This window comes from Rhinatrema bivittatum, chromosome 5, assembly GCF_901001135.1.
Source record: "Rhinatrema bivittatum chromosome 5, aRhiBiv1.1, whole genome shotgun sequence".
Taxonomy (NCBI): domain Eukaryota; kingdom Metazoa; phylum Chordata; class Amphibia; order Gymnophiona; family Rhinatrematidae; genus Rhinatrema; species Rhinatrema bivittatum.
This window is the reverse complement of record NC_042619.1, coordinates 235,780,162-235,807,076: the sequence shown is the minus strand read 5'-3', so window position 1 is coordinate 235,807,076 and position 26,915 is coordinate 235,780,162. Positions and strand designations below refer to the sequence as shown.

Genomic DNA, 26,915 nt, shown 5'->3' with positions numbered 1-26,915 from the left:
CCCCACTTGTGACAATTCCTGCGAAAGGCATCCAGACTCAGCTCCCATTCCCCGAGCTCCAGCCAGTTCCAACTGAGGAAAGCAGCCTGAAACATTTCCTGGCCCACAATGTGCACTGCGGACAATAGCAGGAGATTCTTCTCTATCCATGGATACAGGAGAGACATCTCTACAGAGTCTCCTTGGCTCCTGGTGTCCTCCTGCTGATTCACAGCCGGGACCAAAGCATCCACCTCCGGAACCTGGAAAAACTTCTTAAGCGCAGCAGGTGGAACAGGGTACGGTCATTGCAGGAGGGCAACTTCTCGCAGGTCCAACTCTGGAGACTCTCATTCCACCAGCATCATCTCCTCCACCTCTGGATGGAGGGGAAGACAATAGTGGTCTTGTACTTTCCTTTGATAGTGGAATCCTACATTGGAGCCTCCTGTGGTTTCGACTCTTCCAGATGAAAGCACGAAATCACCTGCTCAATCAAAAACACAATTTCAATCCAATGAAACAGGCATATGACTGAATCATCCTCTTTGAAGGATGCTGAACTCTCCGCGTCTCTAGACTCCTCCATATCTCCAGCGTCCTCCCTCAAGGGTCTTGGCGCCTCCAGGGCTGGTTCCAGTCTTTTGGAAGGAACCAGAGAGGAAGGGCCTGATCCCAGACCATCTGATGCTCAGGAAGGGGGTCCTTGAGGCACCTCCTCCAGCCACACAAAGATGCAGAAGGTCTGATGGAGGAAATGAAAGAATTCTGGGGAGAAACCAGCCCCTGATATAGCAGACTGCAACAGCTGGAAAGATGGAGAGCAGCAGCTTGCAGCTGCACCATAGCCACATATCACAGTATACTTGCCCAATCCAGAGCAATCAGAATGACTGCCAAAAAGTGATTTATTTTTTTTTAAAGTCCTGCTTATGAAAGGCCAAGACAGGAAGATATAAAGGAGTTTGCTTCTTGGCCAAGGCTGGATTAGAGCCTCCATCCTGCTAGAAACCCCATTCCTTCCAGGGACTGAAGAATTTGATAACCTTGGAGATCCTGTAAGCTACTATCAGATCTATACAAGGAATGCCCCAGCAGTATACTATCTCCTGGAAGATATCCCGGCTGAGCTCCCACTCTATGGGATCCAATGTATTTCCACTGAAACAGTTTGCATGTTTTCCACTCCTGCAAGGAGTTGAAAAGATTCTGCCCAACCCACCGGAACAGGCAGCTTGTTTCCTGGGCAACTATGGAACATCATTCTGGAGCAGAGCCCAAGCATCACATGATCGATGTATGTGATTTATTGCTCGTTATGCTTTATTGTAGTCCACCCTGAGCTATTATTGCATTGTGCAGAATATAAATGTTTTCAGTAAATAACTCACTCCTGCAAGAGGACAGGAGATTCCTATTTGTAATACAATTAAATGGCAAGTTTGTTTCTTTCTGCATGTTTTATAAATAGTAAAAACAAATATACAAGTTTTACTTCTGTAAGGCACAATAGCTTGAGAGTTGTTGGCAATTTCCAAGATGGCCTGTCCAGTCCAAACACAAGTCAGTCTAATCCAGAATGAGAGTTCCCCAGCCTACGCAGCTCACATCCAATGTTACTACCTAGGTGGCTCCAGATCCATTCCCTTCACAAGATCCATGGGAGATTCCCCCCCAAGCTAGGCTCTACCTTAAAGAGGGAGGAACAGGAGATGAATTATATAATCCTGCGAATGTGGCAACCAGTGAGTTAACAAGAACATCTAAAAAGATTGCATGCGATCTCTGGGCCATGGTACCAGCGCCAGCATGGCTTCGAGGTAATCCAACACCCTGGGAGCATTTCGAGTCAAATTTTCACACCTGATGTAATAACTTGATGGCTCTCTCTAGGGTCATAAAGACGCAGCCCAGACTAGTATCAAACCAAGCCCCCAAATACTCCAGAGACTGGGAAGGAAAATCAGATTGCTCTTTGTTTAACTGTCCAACTGAAGCCTTCTAGGATCTGAACTCCAGTCAAGGCCAATAGGCTCTCCTGAAGTAACTTGGCCCTGAATATTAAATGAGCAGCTCCTTAACAGGACCCAACTTTTTGGTTTACAAGGCAGTCAGGGTTCTTACACTCAGATTTATGTAAAGCAGCATTTCAAGTTGAACCAAACATATGCAGAAAATTAACAGCAGTACACAGCAAAGTGAAAAAATTCTCTCCCCTAAAAAAAAAAAAAAAGACTCCAGAAAAAGAAACTAATTGGGATCAATTATGGTAAAAATCAAATTCAAATCAAATTCAAATCAGATTCCAATCACACCCTGAGGGAGAGTCTGTCAAAATGCTAAAAATTCACCTTCCATATTTATTTTAAAATTTTATATACAGTCATTCCAAATCAAGATCACAATGGTTTACAAAATAACACTCATAACATTAAACCAAATTTGACATATATCAGATACAATATTCTAATACAAATCAATAACATATGCACATGCTACACAAAAGATATTTAACAGTAGAGGAAGAAATAAAAAAAAAAAAAAGAAATCACAGAACTGCTCTAAAATCTCCTAACCCCAATAATGACTCACGGCCATACATGCTGCATTTCAGGCCACTTTCCAGCCAGTTATTAGTTTTGTTTTACCTTCTATATTATAAATGTTTTCATTTAGTGCTGATAGACGTAAGCACTGTGCATGATCACTGAGCACTCCCAATATTGTGCAAACTCCTGTCCAGGGAGAGGTAATCTGTGTTGAGTTTAGCACCCACACTTGTTTTGAGAAGTTGGCTCCTATGTGCATGATCAAACAGCGCTACCATGAATGAATCAGGTGAGTCAGGTAGACCATGAAAATGGAGGTCCCCATTCTAGAGAGCTCAGTTTAAATGGGAAGAAAAGGAGACAGCAATATATAGGGGTGAAAGGGATTGTGGCTCTGTGTTTGACAAGAATTCTACCCAAGATTAATGGACGACCTCCCTGAGAAAGGTATCTTGAGATGAAATTCAGGGGTGACAAGAGCAGGAAGGGACGATGGCTCCAGGGCTTATCTGTTGACTTATATGTTTACATTTCTATGCCATACAAAATGATAGTTACTACAGTATGTCCTGCACCATCTGTGAATGAAAAGAAATAAACAAAAAGGGATGAGGCACACTGATATGAACACTTTATGGATTAACCAGACCCCCTCTGGCTTTAGACATCATAGCCCTCCAGCATCTCACCTTCCTAATAGCATCCTGCGTCTTCTCTATTAAGTGGCTGCAGATTCTTCTTACCAGAATCAGACTCTTCTGCTCATTGGTGTAAGACACTGTGTCACCCAGCAGCACTTTTTTCCAGCACATGCTACAATTGATAATGCATAAGTATTTAATTCTGGCAGCTGGAAAAAAAAATCTCTAATTAAAAGCATCTGAAAGAAAATGTTTCAAAAGTTACAAACTAATAAAAGCAAACTGCTCAGACTATTCTGCAAGCACAATGTGTCTACAAGTATTGTAGGTGACTTATTGAAGCTCATGAAACCAGATCAAACAGCAGGGACTGGTCAGGGCTGGGAATGCTGCAGCAGCAGCAGCAGCATTCATAGCCCCTGAGAAGATAAGAGTCAAAGCCATCGCGCAATGGCAACATCTGATGGCCAGATCTAGGGCTCATGATTGCAGAGTTCTCGAAGGAGCCCCCAGCTGAGGACCATCACTGCGATAACTCATTTAAGCAAGCTGGGAGCAAATATAAAAATCAGAGAAAAAAATTCCTGGGCATTTAAGAATGAAGGCTCCAGGTGCCACATCCGATTGAGCTGAAAGCCCAATAGGAGCAGGAGGAAATTGCCTGGTCAAAAAAAAAGAAGTCCTACTAAAACATTACAGAAAAACAAATTTGCAAGCAGCAAAAGATGAAATCGAGTAAGGACATCATGTTCTAACAAGGGACAGACCCCCCTGCTCATTCAACATAGCCTTGAGAAAGTCTGCGTTTCGTCCAGGCTAATCTTACGAATTTCCATCCCATTTCTAATTGCCTTCTCTAAGCAAGAGTATTTTACATCATCAACTTCAAGAGTTTTTGAAAGGTTATGATATTCTTCATTTACATCAGAGTGAGCATAGGCTGAATCACAGCATCAAAACTTTGTTGGTATCAGAGACCCTTTAACAAAGTTCTTTCAAAAGGGCATGCTAATGCTCTGGTGCTGTTGGATGCGCCATCTGAGTTCAATACTATTTGCTAAGACTGGAATCACTGAGGCTGTCCTCCAGTGGTTGCAGTCCTTTCTAAACACAGCTTTGCCAGCAAATGCAAGCTCAAACTTGATAATCCCATTTCCATGTTATTGACTCAGAGGTCCCACAAGATTTGATGCTTTCTGCTGCTTTGTTCGGTCTTTATCTGCATCCCTTGGGAAGGTTCACTCTTCATTATGGGGTAGATTTTCAGACGAGCGCGAACAGCCTACTTTTGTTTGCGCTCCAGGCGCAAACAAAAGTACGCTGGATTTTAGTAGATACGCGCGTAGTCGCGCGTATCGGCTAAAATCCTGGATCGGCGCGCGCAAGGCTATCGATTTCGTATAGCCTGCGCGCGCCGAGCCGCGCTGCCTACCCCCGTTCCCTCCTAGGCCGCTCCGAAATCGGAGCGGCCTAGAAGGGAACTTTCCTTTAACCTCCCCTCACCTTCCCCTCCCTTCCCCTACCTAACCCACCCGCCCGACCCTGTCTAAACCCCCATCCTACCTTTGTCGGGGGATTTACGCCGGGCCTCCTGCGCGCCGGGCCGCGACCTGGGGGCGGGTACGGAGGGCGCGGCCACGCCCCCGGGCCGTAGCCACGCCCCGTACCCGCCCCCAAAACGCTGCCGACACGCCCCCGCAACGCCGCGCGCTCCGGCCCCGCCCCCCGACACGCCCCCCTCCGAGAACCCCGGGACGTACGCGAGTCCCGGGGCTCTGCGCGCGCCGGGAGGCCTATGTAAAATAGGCTTCCCGGCGCGCAGGGCCCTGCTCGCGTAAATCCGCCCGGTTTTGGGCGGATTTACGCGAGCAGGGCTCTGAAAATCCGCCCCTATGGGTAGGTTGAAAAATCTATGGGCCAGATTTTCAAAGGGGTACACGCGTACCCCCCGAAAACCTGCCCGAAGTTCCCCCTGCGCGCGCCGAGCCTATGTTGAGTAGGCTCGCGGCGCGTGCAAGTCCCGGGACTTTCCTGAGGGGGGGGGGGGGGGGGCGTGTCATGGTGGCGCATCATTTGGGGGCGGGGCCGCGGGCGTGGTTCCGGCCCGGGGGCATGGCCGAGGCCTCCGAAACGGCTCCCGGGCCTGGGAATCACGCTGGCTGGCCCGGCAGGCGTAACTTGTGCAACAAAGGTAGGTGGGGTTTAGGTAGGGCTGGTGGGGGGGGGGTGGAAGGAAAGCTCCCTCCGAGGCCGCTCTGATTTCGCAGCGGCTTCGGAGGGAACGGAGGCAGGCTGTGCGGCTCGGCGCGCGCAGGCTGCCGATTTTGCACAGCCTCGCACGCGCCGATCCCGGATTTTAACAGATACACACGGCTATGTGCATATCTATTAAAATCCCGCGTACTCTTGTTTGCGCCTGGTGCGTGAACAAAAGTACGTGTCTGCACAAATTTGTAAAATCTACCCCTATATACATGACATACAGCTATTTTTGCCTATGAGTCCCCTTCAAACTCCTCTGGCAACTCCAGTCGAATGTATTCTTGAGGTTCAGAACTGGATACATGCATATAGACTTGCCCTGAACATGGAAACGACAGAGGTGATGGGAGGAGGTCATGATCTTACACCTGCTAAGGTCCTAGAGTCACAGGTTGGTCATTAAAAAAAATAAAAATGCAGAGGTGCAAGATTTAGGCATAATCATTTGATTCTTCCTTGAGTTTTAATGTAATCCGCTTTGAAGTGCCTGAAAGTCACAATATAAATAAAAATCCTATTTTAAAAATAAGGGCTGTGGGTTGGCGAGAAGTTTAAAATATCTCCTTCCTGCTGCTGATTTTTGGACTTTGCTGCAAGTGCTGTATTAGCCCTGCTAGACTATTTTAATTCTTTATACTATGGGTTGCCAAAATGCCAAATGAGGAGGGCCTTGCATACTGCACAAAATTCTGCAGCCCATTTAATGACTGGACTTTCAAAATTATCACAATTAATTGAGTTGCATTAGCTACAAGTAGCCTGGCAGGCACAATTCAAAATGTTGCTGCTGCTGTTGATCAAAGCTTGCAAGGATGAAGGTCCCCCGTGTCTTCAGCATCTTTTACAAGAATATATCCCAACTCGGTCATTACGTTCAACAGACACGTGCTTGTTAACAATCCCTTCTTTTAAATCTTTCAAGCTACAATCTACTAGGCAGGGGGGGTGTTTTCAGCAATAGCACCAATGCTATGGAATTCCCTTCCATTCTTGCTAAGAGAGGACACAGAGGTCTCCTAATTTAATAGAAAGTTAAAAATTCATCTATTTTCCTAGGAATAGGCTGCATTGTTTTATGAGCTGTAATGGTCTTTGTGCTCTGCTTAATAAGTTACAAGGTTATTTTTAAATTACTTAACTGTTTCTTATGACTGATTTGTTTTGTTTGTTGTGTGATTTACTGATGGCTATGTTATTTGTAACCCACTTCAGCTATTACTGTATTGTATGGAATATAAATATTTTAAACAACTGAATTCTGCAAAATGAAAGGAAATTCCGATTTGTAATACAATTAAATGGCAGGTCTCTGATTCTGCGCGCTTTGTAAATAGTAAAAACATACATACAATTCCCCCTCTCCGAGACACAGCAGCTTGACAGCTGTTAACAATTTCCAAGATGGCCCATCCAGTCCAAATGTCAAGTTTCTGAAAGAGAGAGAGACTGTCAAAGCTAAGATGGGAACAGCTGAACTGCTGGCATAAAAAAAACTACACTGACACCAAAATAACTATTGGCATTCACATGTGATTCTTTACAAATGTCTTTAAATCCAGCAATTTTCATGTCAAGCCCATATTTATCAAATCACAAAAAATGCATAATCACAGATCCTGGAATGTCTAGCAGAATAGTTAATTCTGGTTCTTGCAGGCCACAAGCTCCTTTTTTTTTTAAAGATATGACTCAGTATTCACTGGCAATATTTGCATGCAATCATTTTTGAAATAAGAATCATGATAATTTGTAGGTCTTGAATATTCTGAAAAGCAAATCTGTTTGAAGATTTGGCCAATAAGTAGAACAGAGATATTAATTTGCACTTCAGTTCATGTCTGCTGTGTGCACTGCAAGATGAATCCTATGTATGAAGGGATTTCTGGGACACTGCCCTCTCCAAGGCATATGCATGGATTGCTCATAACCATTCTTCAATTCTAAAACATTATGCAGCTACGAAGCTAACAAACATGCCATAACTGGGTCAGACCAATGGTCCATCAAGCCCACCATCCTGTTTCCAACAATTTCCACATCTTACATTAAAAAAAAAAAAAAGAAGATTTAGCTTTTTTTTTTATCTGTAATAAAACAAAAAGAAAATATATCCACCTACTCTGAAAAGTTGTGCTCCTTTAAAAGAGAAAGTTTCTTGGGTATCTGCTTGTCCATTAGAGATGCATGATGAAGGAGGTCCTCTGGCAAATACATTTAAACAGGATTTGTTGGTGAACAGCATTTCAACAGAAATGAGCCCAAAGCGCATCTCCAAAACCTTTAAAACTCAAATGTTTCAATTTTCTCTCTTTAAAGAACTCTAATCTGCCCTCATTTAAAATCAGCAGCTGGAGGATCTGGTAAAAGAAGATCAAAGCCAAGAGGAGCTGGTGGAGTTGTGTGAAAACCTACGCAATAATAAAGTCCTCCACAGGAGAGTATTAAATGTTCATAGTTTTCTTAAAAAAAAAAAAAGTTTCTCTGGAGTATACAAACCATGTGAATCAACTAGGTCAGCATTTGTTTCATGTTCTCATAGATATTACTCAAAGGTAGTTCACAGACTTCTGAATGCAATTACTGCATTTATTAAATGAGTGGCATCCCCAGCAACACCGCCCTGAGTGAACACAAAACTATTAGGTCATGGAAGCTAAGCAGGATAAGGCCTGGCTAGCACTGCTGGGAAGCAGTTGGGAAGTCCTGGTATTGTGGGCTGCAGCAGAAGGCAACAAACCACTCCAGTATCTTGCCAATAAAAATCAGATAAAGGTACCTAAGCCCCACCGAGTTAAGAGGCTTGCTATCAACCAACCTGTGGAAACGAAAACCCCACTGTGCAGATTTTTGCTGGCAACAAAGCCGTATTCCAGAAGCAGCCGCTGGTTGTCGTGGGGTCCATAGCAGATAAACACCTGCTCATGTTTTCTACAGTAGGAGCCTGCTACAATTTCATAACATCTGCTCTTCTCATTAAATGCAGCCTTCACCTTGAAAGAGAAGTAACAACGTCAAAGTCAGAAACTTAAGTCGAGAATAAATGGCAATAAGAAATCTATGGGAACAAGCAGTTTGGCAAATGATAACCTTCACGCAGATGTTAAAATTGCTTTGGTTCAAATCATTCCTTTCTGTGATTTAACCATAAAGCGCGAGGTCATTTATTACAAACTACACAGTGCAAAGCAGCCCAGCATGATACACTTGCTGCACAAGCAGCTGTGGCTAAGAGGGACACAGCCTTGATCTTTGTCTTCAGAGGAAAGGGGGCCTCAGAATGTCTGAGAAACTGTCCTCGAACACAATTTGGAAAATTGGTTCTTACCTGCTAATTTTCGTTCCTGGAATAACCCAGATCAGTCCAGACAAGTGAGTTTTACATCCTTAACAGCAGATGGCGGCAGAGAATAAAAACTTTTCCGGCACTGCTACATAAACGAGAGTGCTACCTGCTGTCCCTCAGTATTGAGCTGTACCCCAGGCAAGACAGAAAAACAACTTTCAAACTAACTGTAACCCCCCCACCCAGTGCAACTATAGAAGTAACAGTTGATCCCCCTGAACTGGGAACCCTCAAATTAAGGGTAAAAACTGAAAAAGTCAACCTATATACACATTCCATATCTTTTGCAATATACACATACTGAATCAACAACGGTCTTTCAAAAATCAGGGGATGGGATTCTGATCTGTGGTATTCCAGGAGCAAAAGTTAGCAGGTAAGAACCAAGTTTCCTTTCCTGTTCTTGCCCCAGATCAGTCCAGACAAGTGGATGTCCCCAAGCTCCCCTTCAGTGGGTGGAAACCCGAAAGATCCACTCCTAAAACACTCTCCCCAAACTCAGCCGCCTCTAGAGCAGGTACATCTATAATCTGTAATGCTTGGTAAAAGTGTGAAGCGAGGACCATGTCGCTGTCCTGCATATCTCCTGTGGCAATACCAACTGACTCGCCGCCCAAGAGGTAGCCTGAGCCCTCTAAGGTGCCAATGCAATACAGTGCACTCAGCTGAGTGCACTGTATAACCAGCAGTTGGATGCAGGTTGTATAGGCGCTAACTAATCCCCTGACATTTATTTAATGGGTTTTATATACCGTCGTTCGAGGGTACATCACAACAGTTTACAATACCAAACACAAAACAGGTGATTGGTCCTTTCACTGACATGTGACAGCGAAGGGACCAATCAACAATAAGTGAAGGAATGAATAAATTAAGTGCCCGACAATTTAATATTGATTTATACACTCTTAGGTGTTGGCAGTCAGGTTCGAAGAATGTACGCTGAATTTATCAGCGTCCATTTTCCTAACCTGTGCATGTGCGCTGGTTAGGAAAACGGACACTGATAAATTCAGCGTCCATTTTCCTAACCTGTGCATGTGCGCTGGTTAGGAAAACGGACACTGATAAATTCAGCGTCCATTTTCTTAACAGGCGGACAGCCGCCAACAGCAGACCTCTCTCGGGCACACGCTGTCAAGGAGGCGCTAGGGGCGCCCAATCGCTCCTAGCGCCTCCTCGACAGTGCAAGCCCTAATTTAAATATTGCATCGCGCCCCAAGGAGAGGTGCCTGGGTGCACATTAGGAAAGCGGGCGCTGAGTGTTCAGCGCAACTTTTTTGCAATGGCTCCTAAGAGTGAGGCACAAATCCTCTAGGGCCATCTATCCTTTACACAGATAAGCTGAAAAAATAGTCTCATTTAGCCATCATACAATTGTGGTCTTAGACACTTTGCTTCCTTTCTTTGCTACACTGAATTGGCCAAATGATCTGAACGCCGTTACCGTAACAGAGTCCAACACACATCCAACAAGTGAAAATCCTATGCATGCGGTGAATCATAGAAACATAGAAATGACGGCAGAAGAAGACCAAACGACCCATCCCATCTGCCCAGCAAGCTTTTGCACTTTTTTCTCTCTCACATACTTATCTGTTTCTCTTGGCTCTTAGTAACCTTTTTTTATTCTATTTCCCTTCCACCCCCGCCATTAATGTAGAGAGCAGTGTTGGACCTGCATCTAAGTGAAATAACTTAATTTAGTTAGATGCATTAACCACCGCAATAAGCAAGCTACACCCATGCTTATCTGTTTATTCAGACTATGTAATTCAGTCCTTGTTGATTGTTGCCTGAATATAGATCCACCTTTCTTCATTCCCCTCTGCCGTTGAAGCAGAGAGCCATGCTGGCTATGCATTGAAAGTGAAGCATCAGTCTTGCTCCCCTGCCGTTGAAGCAGAGGGCTATGCTGGATATGCGTGAAGTGTCAAAATTTCCTCCCCTGCCGTTGAAGCAGAGGGCTATGCTGGATATGTGTTGAAAGAGAAGTATCAGGTATTTTATTGGTTTGGAGTAGTAACCGCCATAACAAGCAAGCTACTCCCCTGCTTTTATGTGGTTGCAAACCCTTTTTTCCACATTTCCTCTTGCCATTGAAGCATAAAGCAATGTTGGAGTCGCATTATTGAATAAGGATATTCATCTCCAGGTAGTAGCCAACATTCCCTCAAGCCACCCCCATGGCCTCTTGTCTTCATTCATATCCTCTAGACTTTATGGATCCACTGTATTTATCCCACGCCCCTTTGAAATCCTTCACAGTTTTGGTCTTCACCACTTCCTCTGGAAGGGCGTTCCAAGTATCCACCACCCTTTCCGTGAAGAAATACTTCCTGACATTGGTTCTGAGTCTTCCTCCCTGTAGTTTTAAATCGTGACCCCTGGTTCTGCTGATTTTTTTGCAACGGAAAAGGTTTGTCGTCTTTGGATCATTAAAACCTTTCAAGTATCTGAAAGTCTGTATCATATCACCCCTACTCCTCCTTTCCTCCAGGGTGTACATATTTCGATTCTTCAATCTCTTCTCATAAGTCATTTGATGAAGACCCTCCACCTTTTTGGTCGCCCTTCTCTGGGCCGCCTCCATCCTGTCTCTGTCCCTTCAGAGATACGGTCTCCAGAACTGAACACAGTACTCCAGGTGAGGCCTCACCAAGGACCTGTACAAGGGGATAATCACTTCCCTTTTCTTACTTGATATTCCTCTCTCTATGCAGCCCAGCATTGTTCTGGCTTTAGCTATCGCCTTGTCACATAGTGTCTAATGATCTGAAGTCAGCGAAACAATCACCCCAAGGTCTCTCTCCTGCCCCGTGCACATCAGCCCTTCTCCCCCCATCGAATACAGTTCTTCCGGATTTCCACACCCCATATGCATGACTCTGCATTTCTTGGAATTGAATCTCAGCTGCCATATCTTCGACCAAACTTCCAGTTTCCTTAAATCCAGTCTCATTCTCTCCACTCCTTCCAGCGTGTCCACTCTATTGCAGATCTTAGTGTCATCCGCAAAAAGACAAACCTTACCCTCTATCCCGTCCACAATGTCGCTCACAAAGATATTGAACAGGACCGGTCCCAACACCAACCCTTGCGGCACTCCGCACAACACCGCTCTCTCTTCAGATGATAAATTCAGAAACGCAGGGAATTCTACCAACTGGTTAAAATGGAACGAGGAAACAACCTTCAGCAAGAATGAAGGCACCATATGCCGCAACACACAGTCCGTTATTCGCAAGAAAGGCTTGCGACATGACAACACCTGCTGTTTCAAAATCTGCCTGAACAAATTGTTACCAGAAAGACAGACTTTAAGGTGAGATCCTTTAAAGACATCCTTGCAAAGGCTCAAAATGAGGCCACAAAGGATGCTCAGAACCAAATTAAGGCTCTAGGATGGACAGATCCTACAAACCAGAGGACACAAATGCTTCGTCCCCTTCAGAAAACACATGCCATCCAGATGGGAGGCCAACGGCTTTCTGTGTACCTTACCTTCAAGACAAGCTAATGCCGCTACCTGAACTTGGAGCAAGTTGTAGCCCAGGCCCTTCTCCAATCCCTGTTGCAAAGAAGGCCAGGATCTGCGGAACATTCACTCATAACATCTCTAGCCCTTCCTCCAAGCACGAGGACTCAAATACTCTACACTCGAATGTAAGCAAATGAAGTGGATGGCTGCCTAGCTTGAGGTAAAGTAGTGATAACCGGTTCCGAGTAATCCTTCAAGCCCAAAGCTGCCTCCTCTCAAAACCAGGCCACAAGACAAAAGCAATTCGCCCGATGTGAGAATGTAGGCCCTTGCTGCCGTAAAAGACAGGTGAGCCAACCTGATGGGACCGTCCATTACGAGCTGAACGAGATCCACAAACCATGGATGACACGGCCATTTTGACTCCATGAGAACCACTCTTCTTGGGTGTTTCTCGATAAGCCGCAACACTTGACCAACAAGAGGCCTTGGCGCCAACACATAAAAAGATTTCTGATGGCCACAGCTGAACCAGCACATTGATTCCTCACAAGCCAACCTCTGGCCTGCAGCTGAAGAACAGCGCTGCTTTGGGAATTGCTTTGCAAAGTCATCAGATCCAGCTGTGGACTGCCCCACCTGGACCAAATGAAGGTCAAGGCCTCCGCAGACAGTTCCCACTCCCCAGAATCCAACTGCTGCTTGCTGAGGTAAATCAGCCTGCACATTGTCTATCCCAGCTACTTGAGATGCCATTATCCCAGCCAGAAACTGCTCTGCCCAGGCAAACAGCATCTGAGCCACCACGAGACTCTTCATCCTGCCCTGGAAACTGATATAGGCCACCATCGTCACATTCTCCGAGAACACTCATTATCCCACCACGCACTTGCTGCAGGAAAATATACAGTGCAATGCGCAGTGCCCTTGTCTCCAATTAATTGATAGATCAGGACGCTTCTATTGGTGAGCAAAGACCTTGTGCCGTCCGCTCTTAACAGACCATTCCCCAACCCTTGAGGCTGGCATCTGTGGTCACCACCACCATCAGTCTGGAGTCTCCTGCTCCACCCCTTTTTCCCAAATTGTGGTGTGACAGCCACCACAATAGACTGGATGTGGAGTCTCTCTGTTGCAATGAAACTCCTCCAATAGTGGATTCCATCTGGACAAAAGCAACCTTTGTAGAGGACGCATGAGTGCAAACACCCATGCCATGACTTCCAGCGTAGACACCGTAAAACCCAGGACCTGCAAATAACCTCAGGCACTGGGCACCTCTAGCTGCAGAAGTCAAGCCACCCCCAGCTTCGAAATCCTCTCAGAGGTTTAAAAAAAAAAAAAAAAAAAACAACAAAAAAACTTTGCTTAGATGAGTATCAAACCTCGCTCCTAGGTATTCCAATGACTGAGATGGAACTAGGTGACTGTTTGCTAGATTTATTATCCAGCCCAGCGCTCACAACATCTCCATGACCTGCTGAATCGACCAACAGCACCCCATTGCAGACTTCACCTGGATGATCCAGTCATCCAGGTAAGGGTGGAACAAAATCCCCATCTCTCTCAGAGCTGCTGCCACCACAACCATCACCCTCATGAATGCAGAGCTGTCGCTAACCCGAAAGGAAGAGTTCGAAACTGGAACTGCTGCCCTAATACCAAGAACTGTAGAAACCTCCAATGTTCTGAACGTATGGGAATGTAGAGATATGCCTCGTTAAATCTAAGGACGCAAGAAACTCTCCTTTGCGGACCACCACTATTACCATCCTCAATGTCTCCATACGGAAATGCGGAACACACGGCGCCACAATGACCTTCTGGAGATTCAGAATTGGAAGAAAAGTGCCCTCCTTCTTGGGCACCATGATGAAGAGAGTCTCTTCCTTGTCCTAGTTCTTCCGACAGCACCAACACAATTGCGTCTAGCCTCTACAATGTATCCCAAATCGCCTCCTATTTAAGATGGGATATACAATGGGACACTATGAAGGCATCTGAGTGGTTGAGAAAGTTCTAAAGCATAGCTGTCATATAACCTCCAGGACCCATTGGTCTGACATTATCCCAAGGAAGAGTGGACCAACTTGATCTCATTGTCAGGATTTACCTCCTGACTGGAGCTATCTCAGGTTGCCCCGAAAGGAATGCTGCCTTCCCGAGCTCTGCTTCCCTGCAAATGAAGTAGCCTTGTTGGGACGAAATCTACTATCTCTGAAGTGTGAGTGTGAAGGGAAGGATTTCTTGCCGTTCTTCCCTTTGATGCCCCCAAATGCTTCATCGGCTGCTCCAGATCTTCCCCAAACAACAGTTTTCCTTTAAAGGGAAGATTACACAGCTGCGACTTGGACCAGCCATCCGCCGACCAATTACGCTGAGACCATGCTCCAGGCAGAAGTCCGAATCATACAGCACCATCTGCCACAAAAGCCACTCCAGCTTCCAACTGGGCCACCTATCTGGAATTGGCTGTCAGAATGGCACCCATGTCCTGCGCCTTCTCCACTCAACGCAGACAGGCTCTTTGCATTAGGCTACCATGGATTGCCACTCAAAGACTTAGAGCTGAGGCTTCAAACATCCTCTTCAATGAATTTACAACTTTCAAAAATCTGGGCAACTTTCAATGCAGCCACCCCCGCCCCGAGAATGGTCATTTTCTTGGTCACCACAGACACCTTGGATAAAACCAATAGCTCCAAAGTATCCTTCGTCAAAGGATATAGCTTTGTCAGTACCCTGCCTACTTTGAGGCCTGTCTCCAGAGTATCCCACTCACCAACCTTTTCACCTTTTTCGGCAATAGAAAGGCCTTTGGCAGTCCCCGAAGACCATCCAAGACTGGATCCACTCCATTATGCGATTCCTCCTGGACAAATTTAATTCCACGCTCTTCCTGAACCTGAGGGATAAACAGTCTTAATCCCTATTTGTGAAACAGGTGGACCACCCTACGGTTATCCCCTTCTATGACCGGGACCTCCTCGGGATCATCTGCATCCTTGTTCTCATCTGGGTTGACACCCATAGGTCTGCCCCTGGATCATCATGCAGGTCATTAGAAACATCCAAATTCATAGACCCTTCGTCTCCCGCTGCACAGTCCAGGCCCAGCCAGTAAAGCAGCCCCCCACCTTAGATCTCTTCAAGGTCTCCTGAGGTGTCAGGCCTAGATGTCGCTTACCTCCTGCTCCTCGCTTGGCCAGACAGATCTTGTGCAACAGCAAAACAAACTCCATCAAAAAATCCTCCACATCACTGTCCCATCACCTGCCGAGGCCTGTTCAGGCTCCTCTTCCTGCTCCTAGTCCCCCAGCCCCGAGTGAACCACCGGAGACCACGGCAGAGGGGAATCCCTGGACACCCTAGGAACTGTCTGCTTCTTACTGCGCATCCCTTTCTTGCCAGATGCAATTTTAGCCTCCCCAGGAGCCTCTCTGATGGGTCTATATGACCGGGTGACTCTCCTGCCGCTTGATGCTCCAGCAGAGGTTCCCTCCCATCCAGCAGCACATATAGTACAAAGCACGGCCGAATTAAGCCACTTGCGCTGGACTCCACAGGCCCAACATATCTTCCCACGCTCTGAGGCCGGCACCATTAGAGCCATGCACGTGGTGCGCCTCAGGCCTCACGGAGGAGCACAGGGGATTAGCGGTGTGAATCATCTCTCCCGTGCAGGACTGGAATGCTGAGAAAAAAATCCTGGCTTCCCAAGTTCTTCTGTCCCCAACAACTGTATTCTCTGAACAGCCCGACACAACTGAGCTACTGCAAGTTTTATTTTTTAAACAGAGCCCCAGTCAGCCCAAACACAGCCATAAGCATAATAAAAGGGGTACTTCCCTGCTGTTCCTGGCTGTAGTCGAGGGCAAGAAAGCTTCAGGTGGACTGAGGGAACCAGGACCCTTGGCTTTCAGTTCCCTGAGCGCTGCGGGGATAAAGCAGTTCAGGGATCACCAATCTCCCTCTCGCCCAGCTCGACCTGAGCGATGGCCCACGAAGATGCCTAACACCTGAGGGTGCATGTCTTCTAGATCTTCTTCCTCTACTTTTTCTAGCTTTTTTTTTTTTATCATCAGACTGCAGGTTTGCACCTCTGCCATCTGCTGGAGACAAAGAAATACTGAGGGATTATAAGTGGCACTCTCAGTTATATAGCAGTGCCTGAAAAGTTTCTATTCTCTGCCTCCATCTGCTGGTAAAGATGGAAAACCCACTTGTCTGGACTGATCTGGGATATGAAAAGGAATTAAATTTTCCATGTATTTGCAAATCCAAACCAGCAGGAAGACTATAGGTGCAAACGAAATACCATTTCGAACATCCAGAAAGGAACGTCCATGCATTCAGTGGTTATTGTTTCAGTTGAAACACCCATAAAAATAGCAAACACAAAAAAAAAAATAAAATATTGGAGTATGCGGAGCCAGCATAGTTGCCAGCAATGAGTGCTGTGCACTCCCATATGGAGGACAGGCCAGAACTCTGCAACCCAGGCCAGCATTAGCTAGGGATGCTATGGAGGCAGCACTCAGAGCCCTGGAGGGTAGCCAGACAAGGGCCAAAAGGTAGCCAAGTTCCAGAGGGAGCAGGGGCTTGTGGCCTCTGGCTGAAGACTGGGCTGACCTAGGAGGGGGAACATAAAATGAGTGGCCCCCCCATCCCCACCCAGGTAGTTATGAACAAAGGCTCATGGTGCATATCCCAAAAGTGCTTATTTCAATTGAGCTGGAAACACAAACAAGGAAGAGTAAAAACTATGTTGTTTCCAAAAACTGAATAGGTTAAAGCTCTTAAATAAGAGCCTAAGTAGCCTATTTACCAAAATGCATAATGCACATTGTTAGCGAATAGGTCCCGATGAGATTAATGGAGCCTATTTACTAATAACGATTGTTAAGACGCAATATTGCGTTTTCATAAATAGGCCCCAAAGCAAGAGCCAAGAGCCAACATACTACCAGAAAGTCAGTGACTCTCAATAACGTGGCAGTCCATATTTAGTGCTTCTGCAGTGCAATTGAAATCAGTCACTTTTGGTATTATGCACCATGAGCCTTTGTTCACAACTATCGGGGGGGGGGGCATTTTTCTGTTCCACCTCCTAGTTCAGCCCGAGGCCAGAAGCCCCTGCTCCCTCTGGAACTTGGCTAACTTGGGCCCTTGTCCGGCTAGTGGGTATCGCTGTGGCATGCTCCACTCAGTCTGGAAATTCAGATATATGCAGATTCTTACCTGGACCCCAGCGCTGTGGTTTAAGAGGTCTAAGTACGGAGCCAGTGCATACACATCTGGTTCACTGGAGAAACACGGCGCCCGAGAAGGTTTCATGTACACTGTCCTGGTATTAACGGTGCACCAAGCCCATCGCAGAGCCTCATAGGTCAGGATATTATCCACGGGCTCAGAAAACAAAGATTGCAGAGACGAGAAAAAGGGCCTGGAAGACTTATAGAGCTCCTGGACTGCTCTTCTTTGCTCCTGGGCCTTTCTTCTTAAAGGGTCAGGAAGAAGAGTCTCTATTTCTGGTTCCCAATACACGGGACAAGTGTAGGATTGTGGCAGCACATCTAGGTACGGCTTCCATAGCGACAGGTCTCCAACGTGCTTTTCCACAATTAAAAAGACGCAGAGTGCCAATAAAGGAGATAGCGGAGGTTTCCACCTGTCAAGCACAGAATTCACATGAAGGTTGCCAGTGTTATGATTTCCTCTCTCCTTCAGTCTCTATTTCTCTTTATTCCGTTGCTTGGGCTATTTCTGGTTTTCTTTGCTGTTTGGGTAGAGGAAGGGATCTCCTAAAGTTTGAAGCATATGAATGCGGGGTACCTGCTTTTACTGATTAGTCTTTTCTTGTGTTTTGTAAAACGTTTGATGGTGGCTCCTTTTGCTCATAGGTCAATAAAAGATTATGGGCTTGCTTCACTAAGCTTTTGTCCCCATCAAAACAGAATGGTAAAAAAATAAAAATAAAAAAAAAAATTAATGGATCAGATTCTAAATTAAAAAAAAAAAAAAAAATTAGAATGAGAAAGGTGGGGGTCAGTCTAATGGTTCAATTTTTATTCCCGAGGGGAGGGGGGGGAGCACCCTCAGTTATGGTGCAATAGCGACACCTAATGGCCTGATTTACAGCGTATGACTTACTTTGTAATGTATTCACCAAGATAGCTTCTAAGCACGGTGCCAGTGGTGAGCAAGCATTTTTCAGGCAAAGATATAATCACATCTCCTGCCTGCCAGAAAACAAAAGGTTTGAACAGAAATATGCAATTTAAGCCTGGTTTTACTCTGCAGCTAATCTCACTAGGAATGTATATAATAATTCGTTTCTCAAATCTGGCACCTTGCAACACTAATACTGAGATTTGAGAAACAAAGCATGACAAAATTTTAGAATAAGCACACTACAATATACACAAATATATTAACAAAAGGTTTTTACAGGACTGTGTAAAAATATAATCATGGTACAATGGCTTCGGGTTGTGACGGAGTAGTGGAGCCTCGAGCAGGAATCAGGTCACCACTCCAGAATATATGGAATGTAGCTATCAGAGCTAAATCAGAGGGTACACACTATGCAACCAAACTCCTCTTAGCCACCACTGCATTCCAACCTGCAGTGAGCTCTGCCATGTGCAAAATGAAGAAAAAAAATACTCACCTGATAATTTCATTTTCTATAGTGTAGACAGATGGACTCAGGACCAGTGGGTTATATACCTCTGCCAGCAGATGGAGTAAACTGACATCCAGTACATATACTTCTGCAGCGACATCAGCCTGCCAGTACTCTCTTCAAAAGCAACTGTGGACAAACTAGCAAAAAACGTGATTTAAAAAAGTCAACCACAACCAACAGGAAACACTGACCTCAAGCAAGGAACATATGTACGCCAATCTAGGGACTGAATGAACACTTACCAGTAATCCTCTAGAACATGTGGCCTCACAGAAGGACCATTAACACAATCATTCGGTAGCCAAGGGCAGGAAGCTGAATCCATCTATCTACACTAAGGAAAACGAAATTATTAGGTAAGTAGTAATTTCTCCTTTCCTAGCATGTAGACAGATGGACTCAGGACCAGTGGGATATACCCAAGCTACTTCTGAATAGGATGAGAGGCTGCCCACGGCCCAGTCAACACTGCACATGTAAAAGCTGCATCTTCCTGGGCCTGCACATCCAGATGCTAATACCTGGAAAAAGTGTGTAAGGAGGACCACATCACAGCTCGGCAAATGTCGATGGGAGACAACAATCTAACCTCCGCCTATAACACTGCCTGAGCCCTAACCTGAGTAGGCAACGGTTTTTCAGCATCCACTTTTGCGGCCATGACTACCTCCTTAATCCAGTGAGCTACTATAGTCTGCGAAGCTGGATTGACTGCTTTCCTCCACCATGAAGGACAACCAGACGATACATCTTTCGGAAAGGTTTAGAAACCTCCAGATACAGCATGACATGTCTCTTGACATCCAAGGAATGCAACAGGTGATACTCTTCCACATCTCTTTCCTTATCCAAGGACAACAAGGAAATGCACCAATTCAAGTGAAAATCTGAAACCACTTTAGGCAAGAAAGAGGAAACATATGCAGCTGTATCGCTTCTGGAGTCACCTGAAGGAATGGCTCCCAGCAAGACAAGGCCTGCAGCTTGGAAATTCAACACGCAGAACATATCACCACCAGAAACACTGTTTACAAGGTCAATAACTGCAAGGAAAGGCTACGCAGCAGTCAAAACATAGGGCCCTCCAAGAAATCCAACACCAGGTTAAGACTCTACAAGGGAACTGGTAACTACAAGGGAGGATGAAGATGTTTCACTCCTTCAAGAAATGGGCCACATGGCCCCTGAAACAGGTGAGAGCTGCAACCTGTACCTTCAAGGAATTAAGGGCCAACCCTTTATTTAACCCATCCTGCAAAAATTTCAAAATGAGCAGAATCTTAACTGAACAAGGACGAACACCTCGATCCTCACACCAAGCCTCAAACACTCACCAAACCCGCACATAGGCAAAGGAAGTGGAGATCTTTCAAGCTCATAGCAAGGTGGCAATCACCGCAGAAGAATATCCACGCTTCAACAAGTGAGTTTTCTCAAGGCTGATACCATATCATAAGACAAAACAGAGTCAGATCTTCAGGAAGGATAGGCCCTTGCTACAACAGATTCTTATGCAGCAGAAGATGAAGGGGGTGTCTACCTGAGTATTCGCAGATCTGAATACCATGGTCTTCTGGGCCAATTTGGTGCCACCAGGAGCACCATCCCCTTGTGGCCTTCGATCCTGAGAACTATTCTGCGCAAGGGACCACAGGGGAAAGCCACACAGCAGCTTGTCTTCCGGCCAAACCTGCACGAGAGCACTGATACCCAAGGATCTCTGATCTCTTCCTGCAACTGAAGAATCGAGGAACCTTCGCACTGCGAGAAGTTGCTGATAGGTCTAGGAAGGGAAGGCCCCTGTAATCCACTATGAGCTGAAATGCCTCGTCCAACAATACCCATTCTCCTGGGTCCAGACTCCCTGCAGAGAAAATCTGCTCTTATGTTGTCTTTTCCTACAATGTGAGAGGCCGAGATCACTTGGAGATGCCCTTCCGCCTATTCCACAAGTTGGACTATTTCCTGTAACACTTGCTGGCTCTTGGTTCCTCCCTGCTGATTGATGTAAGCCACTGTCATTGCTTGTCCAATATTACTTGGACCACTTGACCCTGCAGTCTGTCGGTAATTTGCAAGCATGCCAACCGGACCGCTCAGGCTTCCAGACAATTGATACTCCAGACAGACTCTTCTGTATTCCAGTGTCCTTGTGCCGTTAATTCCTGATAGTGAGCTCCACAACCCTGGAGACTTGCATCTGTTGTGAATATCAACCAGTCTGGCGATGTCATGGAAATTCCCTCTCTCAGATCATCCTCCTGCAACCACCAATGGAAATCAGAGCAGATTTCCATCAGCAAGTGGAGCCAAACCAAATAGTCCTGAGACTGTGGGTTCCAACAACACAGCAGGGAATGCTAAAGAGGACGCTTCTTGCCCATGGCACCACTTCCAGGGCTGCTGCCATTAAACAGAGCACTTGTAGATAGGACCACACTGACAGGAATATAGTGTTCATCAAAAGATGTACCTGTGACATCAACTTCTGAATCCAAATTTCTGGCAGGAAGACTTTTGTCCTGCCTCGTGTTGAACCGAACATCCAGATACTCTGACGACTGAAATAGCTGAAGACTGCTCTTGGCTAGGTTCACTACCAAACCGAGCTCCTGCAACAAGGAGATCACCTTGCGGGTCACCAGATGGCTCTCTTCCAGAAACTTGGCTCAAAATCAGCCGGTCGTCCAAATATGGGTGTACTAGGATTCCATCCTCTCTCAACTCTGCCACCACAACCAACATAACCTTGGAAAAAGTTCTGGGAGCGGTAGCTAGACCAAAAGGCAGTGCCCGAAATTGATAACAGTGCCCAAACACCACGAAATGCAGAAAATAGTGCTACAATCAGATGGGACTATGGAGGTAGGCCTTGGACAGATCCAGGGAGGTCAGAAATTCCCCCGACTGTATGGCCATTATCACTGAGCGTAAAGTTTCCATACAAAAATGAGTCACCCTCAAATGACGGTTGACTCCTTTGAGATCCAGGACAGGACAAAAAGAGCCCTCCCTCTTGGGCCCAACAAAATAAATGAGACATAGGAACTGGAACCACAGCCCTCAGACTGAGAAGCCTCGACAGCGTAGATTCCACTGCCTGCTTCTTCTGTGAGGAGTGGCAAGGAGACACCATGAACACGTCCCGAGGAACACTGTGAAACTCCAACACATATTCTTGTCTCACCTCCAGGACCCACTGATCCGATGTGATTTCGACCCACCTCTGCTAAAAGAGTTGTCCCGCTACCTCTTGCTCTAGAGGGTGGGTTGGAAAACCTTCATTGTGAGGCTCAGGAAGATCCACTACCTGAGCCTGCGTTTCACTTGGGCTATCTGGGACAAAAGGACCAAGACCTTCCGAAAGGCCAAGTTCTCTGAAAGGTCGACTCTATATAGGGACAAAACTGCTTGGAACCCAAGACAACCCCTCATACCACAGGGGTGCTGCAACTGCTTCTTATCCTCTGGCAACAGAGGAATTGGGGATTTGCTCCACTTACTGGCCAGTTTTTCCATCTTCCTCCCAAACAAGAACAAGCCTTTAAAAGACAATTTTGTAAGATTAGCTTTGGAAGTCACGTTGGCCAACCAATTTCGCAGCCATAACTGATGCCTAGCCGTTATTACTGGTGCCACTCCTCTAGCCGAGATATGGACAAAATCCCAGCCCGCATCTGCTAAAAATGGCGGTGGCGAGTTCCATAACTGCTCTGGAATTCACTCCAGAATCATCAACCTCCTAAGAGAGTAGCAGTCAAGAGTGAACCACCAGGGCACAACAGGAAGCTGCAATGTCATTGCTACTGCTTCAAATTCTTGCTTAAGGATGGCCTCAATCTTCCTATCATGCACATCCTTCAAGGCCACTCTTCCCTCTAAGGGGATAGTTGTTCACTTAGTGACAGCACAGACAAGCGCATCCACTTTCAGAAAACACAGTCGCTCTTTCACCACTGGATCCAGGAGGTACAGGGCTTCCAATGTCAGACTCCCTTTGAAATTTGCCTCCAGAGCATCCCATTCAAGATCAATCAATTCTTGAACAGCTTCCATAACAGGGAAAAAAACAAAAGGCTTTACGCAAGGAAACCAAAATGAGATTTTTCTTTGGTTCACATGGAATCTGCCCCAAGCACTCCCAGCATCTTCAAAGTCTGGGAAATCAGGGCTGGCAGTTCATCTATATGAAAGAACTGCAAAGCAGTCCTATACAGTTCCAGTCCTGGAGGAATTTCCCCATCTTCCAGAGAGTCAGAATCTGCCTCATCATCAGTGCCACTTGGATTCCTGTCGGGAATACCCGCAGCTAACACCAAGGTGTTCTTCGGCACTTAAACATAGAACTGGGAGAGGGAGAGGCCACCACTTGAGGATCTGACCTGACAGGATTGGGTAGGGATAAGGACTGCGTCTGAAGAAAGGATTGCAATCCTTGAAAAAATTTCTACCCAAGAAAAGGCAGAAGGATCCATGCCAAAACCAGAAGGCACTTGTGTGGGACCCACTGAGCTACCATCCTCTGCAGAGGAACCACTCAAGGAAGTTTCAAGGTCAGGCATTCCTCCAGGCCATCATCAGGCTGGGAAGAACTAGGCTTAGCAAAATCAGAGGAAGATAAACCTCCCTGAGCTCTATGCAGCACTAACACGTTAGAGGGCACTCCGGGCTGAGATACATGAATATGACAGGCAACACAGAAAGGCACTTAGGTTTCTTGATATCCAGCACCATTAGGTCCATCAGTATGGTTAACAGGTGGCTGAAAATGTGCATCCAGCTGATTCACACTGAAAAAAATTTAAGCGCACAAAATTTGTGTGCACAAAAGTTAGGTGCCCCAAGTCTACGTGCTGCAAAACTAAGCACACTGGCACTGCGCCAAACCTGGGCGCACAACCAATACGTTTTAAAATGTACGCACAGGTAGTGTGCCCAAAAGAAACTGGGCGCACAATTTGGATGCACAGCCGGATGCACTGTGCACATCAACTGTTCTGTAGAGGGCAGCCAAACACACAGAAAAGCGCACAAAAATGCTGCCATGGCCTGCCATATGGCGCACAGGAAAAAGTCTAACAGTGGGTCTTAGCCCACCCAGGCTGCTCAACTCGCCAGGCTGCCCAGTTCCCTTAACCCCAACAGAAGCGGGAATGAATGTCAGAATGGCACACTGAGCACGGAGACCGGAAGAATTCCTACACAACCCCTCTATTCTGACTTTAAAAAAAAAAAAAAAAATTACCTGAGCTCAGCCCTTCCCAGCTGAGTGCAGAGACGTCTCTGGCTGCGGGGGGAGAGGGCATCTGTCTTCACTGCCATGCTTGGCTTCCTGCACCCACTGCCTTTAAGCTAGTCAATCAGCTAAGTCTACGCCAAGTGAAAAACCAGCTACCGGACCACACATCTGAGACACCACGGAAATCACCTCAAATTCTCAACTGGGGGAGGGACCATTTGGTATCACTGCAGAAGAGTGGGACTTTTTCTTTTCTTTATAAAATTCTCCTTCTAAAATCTGAAGCGATCCCCAGTAGGGAGATGCACATCCACCATCTGCTGGAGACAGAGAATACTGGCAGGCTGTCACTGCCGGAGTATACACTGTGACGTCTGTTTGCTCCATCCCCATCTGCTGGCAAAGGTGCATAACCCATTGTCCTGAGTCCATCTGTCTACATGCTAGGAAACTTCTGATTCCCCCACTTCCAGCAGTAACTCAGCCTGCAGCAAGGAGGACTCGGCAGGGAGGCAGCGAGTGTGGGACGCGTGAGACTGAAGCACTGAGGAGGACTCGGCAGGGAGGGCAGTGAGTGTGAGACTGAAGCACTGAGGAGGACTCGGCAGGGAGGCAGTGAGTGTGAGTCCTCTGATCCCACCTCCTAGCTGTAATTCAGCCTGCAGCAAGCTTTGCTGTGTGCAGGAGTCCTTTGATCTCACCACATGTTAACCAGACTGCAGTAAGCACTGCTGTGTACAGAAGACTTCCAGCCCCCTACCGATAACTCAGCTTGAAATCATATATGCTGTCTGCAGATGCAGATTTCTGTTTTATTTTATTTTTAGAGGACAAAATCTGGAGTCCAGTTATTGTCCCAGAAGGACTGGATATATAGTTTGGAATGCCACAAGGTGGGATGGTATGTGAACTGTGGGCTTTTCAGGGAATGGCTATTTGCTAAATACTTATTCCAACAGGAAAAATTGGATGGAAAGTTACCACAGGTATGTGTATTAGAAAGTTTTCACTATTGATGTCAGCTATAACATATACGATTGTTCTTTTTATTTTTGGATATGCAAGTTAACCCCTCATGGCTGGTTTGCTATGATGTTAGTTTATTACAACACGACTATCTATATGATAAAAAAAAACCCTCAAAATCAATTACTACCAAAAAAAAAAAGTAAGATATAGCTTGAGGTGGGGTTTTGAAAACTCATATTACAATCATTTTTTATCATTCTTATGTCCAATGAGTCATGTCATACTATGGTGAAACTATCCAATGCAATCAAACACGGACTGCGTTAAAGCCCATGCTACATGAAAAATGCATGTAATGAGTAAAAACTATCTGAATAAGCTGCGCTCAATACTGGCACTGGACTGCAGACAAATCACAACAATCAAGTACTCGCCATTCACGCAGTTACAGTAAAATGCACCAACCTGAATGGATTTTGTGGTCATTAATCCTCTTCCAGTATCTGAAAGAAAAACAGAAGGTAACTAATGGGCATCCTCTTGAATCTGTCCCCTAAACAGAGTCACTAAGTGGCCAAATCAAACCTTTTCCAGCCACACAGCTTTCTAAAACACATGCTACAAAAAGGCTAAACTGGCTGTTAAGATTGGCTTACAGGAAAATTGGTTCTTACCTGCTAATTTTCATTCCTGTAATACAGCAGATCATTCCAGACCAGTGGGTTATGCATCCCTACCAGCAGATGGAGTCAGAGACAAAACTTTGGACACTGCTACATAAGAGAGAGTGCCACCTGCAGTCCCTCAGTATCGACCTGTATCCAAGCCTCAAAAGCTAAACTTCAACCCCTCCCAACAAACCAGAAAGCCAAGTTGCCCTTAACCAATGAAACATGTTTCGGAAACCACCGGCCCTGCTTTGAACAACAGTATAAAACCAAATGTTTCTGCAGACTAACAGCTCACCAGCCAGTCTTTTGGAGTCAGAACGGGGTGGGCCTCTGGAAAGATCTGCTGTATTACAGGAACAAAACTTAGCAGGTAAGAACCAGATTTTCCTTTCCTGTACATACTCAGATAATTCCAGACCAGTGGGATGTACCCAAGCCACCCTACACTGGGCGGGAACTCGAAAGACCCGCGCGCAGAACACTCTCACCAAAGGACACCTCATCCTGCACCCTCACATCCAAACGGTAAAATCTGGTGAAAGTATGCAGAGAAGACCAGACAGCCGCCTGACAAATCTCCTGAGGAGAGAGAAGCTAACTCTGTCCAGGGGCTGCCTGCGCCCTTGTGGAGTGAGCCCTTAATCTCACAGGATATTGTCTCTCTTTAGAAATGTACGCAGCACAGATGGCCTCTCTAATCCATCTGGAAATGGAAGCTTTCAACGCTTTGTCCCCCCCTCTTGGCCCCGTTAAATAGGCCAAAGAGGTGATCTGACTGCCGAAAGTCATTGGAAATTTCCAAATAGTGCAAAAGGACTCACCGCACATCCAAATGCAGCTCCCTGTCCTGGGGAGACTCCCATGACCAAATTGTAAACCATGGAAGCTCCACAGTCTGATTGACATGAAAGGAAAAAAACACCTTGGGCACAAAGGAAGGCACTGTTCTCAAAGACATACTGTCCCTATAAATTCTCAGGAAAGGGTCGCTTCAAGAAAGCCTGCAGCTCCGAAATCCTTCGTGCCGAACAAAAGACCACTAGGAACACAGTCTTCAGCGTTAGATCTTTCAAGGATGCCCTTTCCTCAA

General features: G+C 46.0%; 1 protein-coding gene across 18 annotated transcripts in view; it reads right to left on the bottom strand.

Annotated features, from left to right (window-relative positions):
- The window catches only part of SETD4 (SET domain containing 4), a 148,997-nt gene that overhangs the window by 5,557 nt on the left and 116,525 nt on the right, over positions 1–26,915 (bottom strand). For 17 of the 18 annotated variants that reach the window (XM_029603504.1, XM_029603502.1, XM_029603499.1 and 14 more), the window contains 7 exons: positions 25,620–25,657; positions 18,409–18,497; positions 17,497–17,926; positions 8,247–8,421; positions 7,551–7,632; positions 6,781–6,861; positions 3,218–3,341 (listed from right to left, as the gene is read on the bottom strand). In XM_029603504.1, the coding sequence (XP_029459364.1) occupies positions 3,218–3,341; positions 6,781–6,861; positions 7,551–7,632; positions 8,247–8,421; positions 17,497–17,926; positions 18,409–18,497; positions 25,620–25,657 (1,019 nt within the window). Of the gene's footprint in view, positions 1–2,335; positions 3,107–3,217; positions 3,342–6,780; positions 6,862–7,550; positions 7,633–8,246; positions 8,422–17,496; positions 17,927–18,408; positions 18,498–25,619; positions 25,658–26,915 lie in introns of those variants that run through there. The other variant, XM_029603510.1, reaches the window with a different exon arrangement.